Source organism: Berghia stephanieae, chromosome 10, assembly GCF_034508935.2.
Source record: "Berghia stephanieae isolate SIO BIC M18660-M18661 chromosome 10, UCSD_Bste_1.3, whole genome shotgun sequence".
In the NCBI taxonomy this organism is placed as follows: domain Eukaryota; kingdom Metazoa; phylum Mollusca; class Gastropoda; order Nudibranchia; family Aeolidiidae; genus Berghia; species Berghia stephanieae.
In genome coordinates this window covers 43,379,073-43,389,072 of record NC_088369.1, presented here as the reverse complement: position 1 = coordinate 43,389,072, position 10,000 = coordinate 43,379,073, and the positions used below count along the sequence as shown (strand labels likewise).

At 37.6% G+C, this 10,000-nt stretch overlaps 1 protein-coding gene across 1 annotated transcript in view; it reads left to right on the top strand.

Annotated features, from left to right (window-relative positions):
• Positions 1-10,000, top strand: part of LOC144955828 (uncharacterized) — a 64,332-nt gene that overhangs the window by 30,759 nt on the left and 23,573 nt on the right. The window contains exons 15-18 of the mRNA XM_078886023.1: positions 183-379; positions 2,259-2,324; positions 6,060-6,147; positions 7,542-8,194. Of these exons, the coding sequence (XP_078742149.1) occupies positions 183-379; positions 2,259-2,324; positions 6,060-6,147; positions 7,542-8,194 (1,004 nt within the window). The remainder of the gene's footprint in view (positions 1-182; positions 380-2,258; positions 2,325-6,059; positions 6,148-7,541; positions 8,195-10,000) is intronic.

The following is a 10,000-nucleotide window of genomic DNA, read 5'->3' as shown; positions in this document are numbered from 1 at the left end:
TTCCCCTTTGTCTTACCTTTTCTTGGGTTCTTTACTTGTAATTCTAGAACTTTTTACTATCCCATATTCTCCCTTTTTACTGGCTTGGCGCTGATATGACTTAAATGTGTTGCAAGCGCCGTAAAACCCTTAAAAACAAAAACAAACAAAGGAATGAAACTTTTGTTTTGATTTTCATTTAGATTGCTGAGCAGGCCAAGGATTACCACAGCAAGTTGGAGACAGCCATGGAAGACATGTCGGAGAAGCACAGGAAGCAAGTGGCCGACCTGCACACCCGACACCAGCGCGATCTGGAGCGACAGATGGCCGTGGCGAACGATGAGATGGATAAAAAGGATAAGGACTTTAAGAATAAATTAGTCGACATGGAGGAAATGTAAGTTTGGGGCTGAGTGTATTCTGCCGTTGTTTTAAAAAAACACTGTAGATGCAATGTTATCCAAATAGCACATACTGTGTTCTTCAATAAAATGGCAGTATTGTCGAAGGTTTTGATGATTAATTAAAATTAAATGTTTTTTAAATTATAGAAAGCATCGAGGTCATGATTTATTATTTTTTTTCTTCTCTTTCTGCATCTTGAAAATGACGGTATCAATTGTTTGTTTCTCACTGAATTGGAAATTATCTCATTGCAGGGTACTTTCAGCCATATTTTCTAGTGCTTAAAGTGTGTCACAATTGCTATAAAACCCCTTAGGACAAAAAAAACAAGAAAGTCAACCATATTTAATGTTAAATCCAGTTACCCAAACACTGCTGTTCAAGTAGAGACAAACGGGATGTTTACACTGCTGTTCAAGTAGAGACAAACGGGATGTTTACACTGCTGTTCAAGTAGAGACAAACGGGATGTTTACACTGCTGTTTAAGTAGAGACAAACGGATGTTTACACTGCTGTTCAAGTAGAGACAAACGGGATGTTTACACTGCTGTTCAAGTAGAGACAAACGGGATGTTTACACTGCTGTTCAAGTAGAGACAAACGGGATGTTTACACTGCTGTTCAAGTAGAGACAAACGGGATGTTTACACTGCTGTTCAAGTAGAGACAAACGGGATGTTTACACTGCTGTTCAAGTAGAGACAAACGGGATGTTTACACTGCTGTTCAAGTAGAGACAAACGGATGTTTACACTGCTGTTCAAGTAGAGACAAACGGGATGTTTACACTGCTGTTCAAGTAGAGACAAACGGGATGTTTACACTGCTGTTCAAGTAGAGACAAACGGGATGTTTACACTGCTGTTCAAGTAGAGACAAACGGGATGTTTACACTGCTGTTCAAGTAGAGACAAACGGGATGTTTACACTGCTGTTCAAGTAGAGACAAACGGGATGTTTACACTGCTGTTCAAGTAGAGACAAACGGGATGTTTACACTGCTGTTCAAGTAGAGACAAACGGGATGTTTACACTGCTGTTCAAGTAGAGACAAACGGGATGTTTACACTGCTGTTCAAGTAGAGACAAACGGGATGTTTACACTGCTGTTCAAGTAGAGACAAACGGGATGTTTACACTGCTGTTCAAGTAGAGACAAACGGGATGTTTACACTGCTGTTCAAGTAGAGACAAACGGGATGTTTACACTGCTGTTCAAGTAGAGACAAACGGGATGTTTACACTGCTGTTCAAGTAGAGACAAACGGGATGTTTCGTTCTAAAAAGGAATTAACAAAAATGAATATAACAGCTTCAAAAACAACAAAATATCAAAAACATGGCATGTTTCGGGCTCAAAACCCTTCTCCAGCCATAGAAGAAGGCTGAACAAGGGTTTAGAGCCCAAAACGTTTCGTGTTTGGTATTTTGTTCTTTTTTGAAGCTGTTATATTCATATTTGTTGGGTTTTTTTGTTTTTTTTTTACTTTTTACAGTCCAAAGCTTGTAGTTGTAGCAGCTTATTATCACTTTGAACTATGTTTCCTTCTGAAAAACATAAACTGTTCTTAAAGTAAAACCCTCATTCATTATCAATCATACAATGATTAGACACGCAAACTGCAAGAACTTATACAATTTGGGTTCGGTCTGTTATTCATGTTTATGGTAAAGCTCAAAGCGTCTTTCTTACACATAAAGTGTAATTCGATGTACTATAAATGTGCATTTATTTATTAAGAATGATTTAAGTCAAGAATAGCACATTAAAAACTGCAACTGGACTTTGATAAATGGAATAAGCGCTCTAAAATTACTTTTTATGAGAGTGCTGATGAGGGAATAAATATATTTATTTTTATTTTCCAGGCTGTCTGAGAGTCGCAATGAGATTTCGAACTTAAAGCAGGCAAAGTTAAAACTGGAATCTCAACGGTAATAATCGTACAATCTATTTGTGTATTTAGAATCGGCTAGTACTCAAATAATCTCACAAATGGTCAAAAATGAAATTTAAAAAAAAAAAGAAAAATTTGGAAGAAGATTTTGACCAGAATGATGCTAAGAAAATAGAAAAAAAATTTTTTTAAAAATCCAACTATTTAAATTTGTATGGAAGAAATGCAATAACTCAATTTTCTTTTGCGGTACAATAATTGATATTAGTGACCATAATACACAGACTTTTAATAAGAAGATTAAGACATCTGTACATGTTATTGATCCTCCATTCTTCTGTCAATATGAAAGTAATTTTTTTTTCTCCACACAAAGTTTGTAAAACAATTATATAAATAATGCAGTGATGACATTTTTTGATAAAGGCCAGATGGAATTTGATGATCTGTTGTTGATTAACGAGTGTTTGATGTAAGTGTCTTCATCATTGTATGTGTACCGTATTGTGTTGTATGTGTTCATGCTCTTGTGTAAATTATTTTCCAACGATATGGTGTGCTGCTAATGGTTGTTTCTACATGTTTTTGTTTTTTTTTCTGGTGTTGTTGATATCACATGAAAATGATGACTGAGGATGATGATGATAATGATGATGATGATAGTAATTATTATTATCATTGTGATGATCATATAATAATAAAATAATAATAATAATAATTATTATATTATATTATTATATTATTATTATTATTATATTAATATATTATTATTATTATTATTATTATTATTATTATTATTATTATTATTATTATTATTATTATATTAATCAGTGATGCCAAAACTCCGTTTCACCGAAAAAACTCCGGTCTGGAGCCAAAAATTCCGGCTCCGGGCACCTTCCGTCAAATTCCGGTGAGGTCAATTTGTTCCAAGGATACCCCCCCCCCCCTTCCAACCACCACATCATCATCACTGCCACTAGTATTACAACCATCATCACTACCACTACTACTGCAATCACCACCACCACATCATCAGTACCACAACTACTACTACAATCACCACCACATCATCATCACTACCACAACTACCATCACTATTACAACCACCACCACCACATCATCATCACTACCACTACTACTGCAACCACCACCACCACATCATCATCACTACCACTACTACTGCAACCACCGCCACCACATCATCATCACTACCACTACTACTGCAACCACCACCACCACATCATCATCACTGCAACTACCACAACTACTACAGCCACCACAATCACATCGTCATCACTACCACTACTACTGCAACCACCACCACCACATCATCATCACTGCAACTACTACAACCACCACTACCACATCATCATCATTACCACTACTACTACAACAGCTACCAGCATCTCATCATCTTTACAGCTACTACTACAACCACAACCATATCATCACTACCACTACTACTACAACCACCATTACATCGTCATTACCACTACTACTACTACCACCACCACCACATCATCACTACCACTACTACTACTACAACCACCATCACCACATCATCACTACAACTATCACTGCTACAACAACCACCACCACCACCACATCATCATTACCACTACTACTACAACCACCACCACATCATCATCATCACTGCAACTACCACTACTACTACAACCACCACTCTCACATCATCATCACTACCACTACTACTACAACCACCACCACCACCATATCATCACTACCACTACTACTATAACCACCACCATCATCACTACTACTACTATAACCACCACCACCACATCATCACTACCACTACTACAACCACCACCACCACCACTGCATCATCATTACCACTGCTACTACAACCACCACCACCACATCATCACCACCACTACTACTACAACCACCACCACCACATCATCATTACCACTACTACTACAACCACCACCACATCATCACTACTGCTACTACTACTACAACCACCACCACCACATCATGATTACCACTACTACTACTACAACCACCACTACCAGTTCATCATCACTACCATTTGTACTACAACCATCATCACCACCACATAATCATCACTACCACCACCACTACTACAACCACCACCACATCATTATCACTACCACTACTACTGCAAGCACCACCACCACCTCATCTTCATCACTACCACCACTGCTACTACTACAACTACCACCACCACCGCCACATCGTCATCACTACCACTGCTACTACAACCACCACCACCACATCATCATCACTACCACTACTACTACTACTTCAACCACCACTACAACATCATTATCATCACTACCACTACTACTACAACCAGCACCACATCATCATCACTACCACTACTACTACAACCACTACCACCACATCATCATCACTACCACTACTACTACTACAACCACCACTACAACATCATCATCATCACTACCACTACTACTACAACCACCAGCACCACCTCATCATCACGACCACTACTACTACAACCACCACCACCACATCATCACTACTACTACTACTACTACTACTACTACACTACTACTACTACTACTACTACAACCACCACCACCACATCATCATCACTACCACTACGACTACAACCACCACTACCACATTATCATCACTACCACTACTACTACTACTACAACCACCATCACCACATCATCATCACTACCACTACTACTACAACCACCACTACCACATTATCATCACTACCACTACTACTACTACAACTACCACTACAACATCATCATCATCACTACCACTACTACTACAACTACCAGCACCACATCATCATCACGACCACTACTATTACAATCACTACCACCACCACAACATCATTACCACTACTACTACAACCACCACCACATCATCACTACTGCTACTACTACTACAACCACCACCACCACATCAGCATCACTACCACTACTACTACAACCACCACTACCACATTATCATCACTACCACTACTACTACTACAACTACCACTACAACATCATCATCACTACCACTACTACTACAACCACCAGCACATCATCATCACTACTATTACAATCACACCACCACCACCACCACAACATCATTACCACTACTACTACATCCACCACCACATCATCACTACTGCTACTACTACTACAGCCACCACCACCACATCATCATCACTACCACAACTACTACAACCACCACTACCACATTATCATCACTACCATTTGTACTACAACCACCATCACCACGACATCAACATCACTACCACCACTACTACAACCACCTCATTATCATCACGACCACAACTACTACAACCACTATACCACAACCACATCATCATCACTACAACAACAACCACTATCACATCATCATCATTACTACCACTACTACAATAACCACCAGCACCACATCATTCTAACTCCCACCAGTACTACAATCTCTACCATTAGGTTTTGGCGCTTTACTTCATTTGAAATAAGGAAACTTTGGGATTGTATTTTGCAATGTGTTTATGTATCATAATATAATTCTAATCTGTTATCTATTTAGAACTATACAATATGTAAACACAATGCCAAATACCATTCCAATTCCTTTTTCTTGTGTGCGGAAATTCCTCTTTCGGCATTGAAATTCCTACGAGTGGTGTCTGAAACTCCTGTGAGCCAAATTTAAAGTTGGCGTCTCTGTTATTATTATTATTATTATTATTATTATTATTATTATTATTATTATTATTATTATTGTTATTGTTTTCTCATCTCAGGATGGAAATCCTCAGCAAGCTCCAATTTATGATGCAATCCCAGTGGAATGAGGCTGTGTCTTTGCTGGTCAGCACCCCGCAGAAAAAGGTAAGGACTCCCCACCACCCTGCCAGCTGGTCAAGGAATCACTTTTTAGCTGGTTGTTTCTGATTTGGGATTGGGGGAGGCGGTAGAATATTTGCCCTAGTTAAAGTCTGTAAATTAAAATTCAGCTTTTATATAGCGCAATATCCATTAAAAGTACTCAAACTCAAAGCGCTTTACAATTACAAGGGGTCCCTGGCCAACAGCAACACTTAACATTTAGGATGGGACATGACGCCTGTTAGGGGATATTACAATTTTTTTTCGGACAGAGACAACGCTGTTAACAGCCAGGTACTCATTTTACACCTGAGTACGGTGAGAGAAAATGAGTTAAGAACCTTTTCCAAAGACTGAACTATGCACTGAGCGAGGCTCGAACCCAGGACCTTCCGATCCGAAAGCGGTGTCATACCACAAGACCACATAGCCGCACAAGATCGGAATAAGAATGTGCTAAATGATATGAACACAAGTAAGTATCTACGTTTTGAATTTTATTTAACTTGGTTTAGATATGAGATATGATTTAGTTGATAAAGAAAGAAGCAAAATAAGATTTGTACCCTAGAGGGTGGGAGGCATATACTGCTGCAGCTGACAGGATAATAATAAATAGAATTGAGCTTTATATTGCGCAATATCCACTAAACGTGCTCAAAGTGCTTTACAAGGGGTCCCTGGTCAACAGCAACATTTAACATGTACGACGGGACACGATGCCTCTTAGGCGATATTACAATTTTTTGGACAAAGACAACGCTGTTAACGACCAGGTACTCATTTTACACCTGAGTACGGTGAGAGAATGTGAGTAAAGAGTCTTTTCCAAGGACTCAACTATGCGCCGAGCGCGAGGCTCGAGTCCAGGACCTTCCGATCCGAAAGCGAGTGTCATACCACAAGACCACATAGCCGCACATAGCTATAGATAGCCTGAAGAAGATTTGTTCACGGCCCTATTCTCTACAAGGAGAGATTAAAATAGGTGAATGAAGTAACACGGTTTAAGTGGCAGATGTTCATTATAAATTTATGACGAGCTTTGTAAAAACGTTGCTCACACTGTCTGCAATAACTTGAGAAGGTTTTTTTAAAAGGTTTTTTTGAAAAATCAGAGTTTTTCTTTAACTGGATCCTTTTTATTGCTTAGCTTTAAATTTGCTAAATCCTTTTTGGAAATTTTACTAAGATTATTTTTAAAACTGCAGTTTTTTTTTTTTCCCTTGCTTTTCATACCCTCCCTGACTGAGAGACCCAATAAGATAGTAACTTAAGATTTAAAAAAAAAAAGAAAAAAGCAAGAATTTTTTTCCAGTTCATCACACAATTACCCATATTTATTTGAAGTGTTATCATTAGTATATTTGAGATTGTCATTGAATATCTCATTGCAGGGCCTGAGCAGTTCCTTTATGTCAAACCAGTCAATGTCGCTATCCGGTTTCCTGGCAAATTCACAATCCTCTCAACAACCAACGATTGATAACAGCAGTGCCGCCAGCACCATCAACAACAGTGGCAGTTCTGGCAACAACGACTCTTCCCTCACTGCCAGCCTCAATCTAGCTTCTCTCATCATGTCAACATCCACTGCCCCCCCACCACCACCACCTCCTTCATCGTCTTCGTCCACGTCATTATTCCAGCAATCAACGGTTGTTGTGACTGCTCCCACCACTGCTACAATGACATCGTCAACAACCACTGCAACTACAGTGTCCACTCCTCCTCAAGGAAAGCAGAAAACTGGCTATGGTGAAACCACCGGCCAAATGAAGATGTCTGAAAAGAATGCGTCGCCATTCTGTATTGATGGTGTGGAAAGTGGTGGTGGTGGTGGTGGTGGTGGTTTTGGTTATGATGGCTATGTAAGCGGTGGCAGTAGTAATAATAACAGTGTCTTGTCTGCTAGTCATAACTCCTCTGGGCCCAACCAAATCAGTAATAGTATTTATAGTGCCAAGGATAGAGAGAATCAAGGAGGAGGAGGAGGAGGAAAGGGAGAGGAGATGGCAAAGATGGACAGAGTGGAGGAATACATGTTCAGGTAAAGTCATTCAGATTTCCCAACTTGTCAACTTTTGTCTTTTTGTTAAAAACTACTCTGTGATAGGGGAGACAACTAAGGTTTGACTCTGTTTGATTTTGATGTTTATTATTAATTGGGTAGTTGCCCTTTGGACTTGTGTTTTGATTGGAGGATTTGGGTCAGGGAGGATCAAGAACTGTTTGGAGTTTTGTTTTTTTCATTACGTTTTGAGATCAAAGCTGATGTGTGTTGAAAACGGGCATCTACTGTTTTAAATTTGAAGTAAACTATGAAAAGAAACATTTGACTAATAATTCATCTTTTATTACACTTTTGATTTGATGTTGGTGGTCAAACGGTACAGTATTTTTTTGTGCATGGACTTTCTCATATCTCACTTGCTAGAGATTAAGTCAATCATAAAAAAAGATATATATTCTGCCTTTTTATTAAAGAACACAGTATGTGCTATTTGGTTAACATTGCATATACTGTGTTTTTAAAAACAACGGCAGTATTATTGACTGATTTAATTCAGACTATTATTCTTATAGTAGGATTATTTTAATGGGCTTTATATATAAATGTTTATTTTGATCAACATTCCAAAAATTTTTTGTTTAAATGTTATAATTTACAATGCTCTTATCAGGAAAGGTTCATTGGAGCAATTAGGAAGAGAATTGTCTACATCTGTTCCCTATTTGAACCATGACCCTTTTTCTTACTTTTCCTCAAGTCCTTTTAGTTGTACATCTAGAATATTTTTACTATCCAATTTCTTCCTTTTTACTGGCGCTGGATATGACCTAAATGTGTTGCAATCGTCATAAAACCCTTTAAGAACAAACACAAACAAAAAACAAAACAGAAAGCAAGAAAGAAAAATACGAAAAAAAAAAAAAAACATCCCAAAAAATCAGTCTACCTCGACTGAGGTACCAGTTAAGGTCGACCTTTTTTTGGGATGTTTTTTATAATAATAATAATAATAATAATAATAATAATAATAATAATAATAATACTAATAATAATACTTTATTGCATCCCAAAAAGGAAATTTTTTGTACAGGTGTGTTATAATTTACACAATAAGATAAAAATATAATGGAAATATGATGTATATATAAAAAAGGAGCAGCTCCACAATCAGAGCCGCGCTTTATATGAATAATTTCTACATTGTAAAATAGTTAAAACTGTCACTAGAAATTGAAAATTGAAAAGATTGCAAAACAAATAAATCAATAAATTAATATTTACATTATTTGAAAGTAAAAAAGCGAAATAATTATAGAAAATGATTATTGCTTGTTGTTATAAAGCCTAATGCTGAACAGCAGAAAAGATTTTCGTTGTCTCTCTGTTTTTGTTGAAATAGAGAAAGGGCGACCACTCCTTCCTGACGTAATAAATGATGGTCTTAGTGGATGATTCTGGTCATTTAATATTTTAGTTATTTTACTAATACAAAATTTCTCTTATAAAAGGTCTACGTCGTCAACATCATTTATATAGCATTTAATGGATTTTTTTTTTCTTGTATTTAACTTTCTTGGTGTGTCTGGCCCCTTTCATTCCTACAGACTTGTTCAGATCTTTAAATCGCTGAAATAAGTCTCTCCAAAATGTTCAATCCCCTCCCTTTTTTCCCCACAAATCTCCCTTACCCCAAAAAAATTTTTAGAGGCTAAATTTTGCAAAAGACAACGAAAAGAGTATTTACTGGATTAATGTAGTTGCCAACACTTGTCACAAAACGATACGCTATCATCAAATAATTTGTAACAGAATGTTAGGTCCACCCTCCTCCCTGGTGGAAAA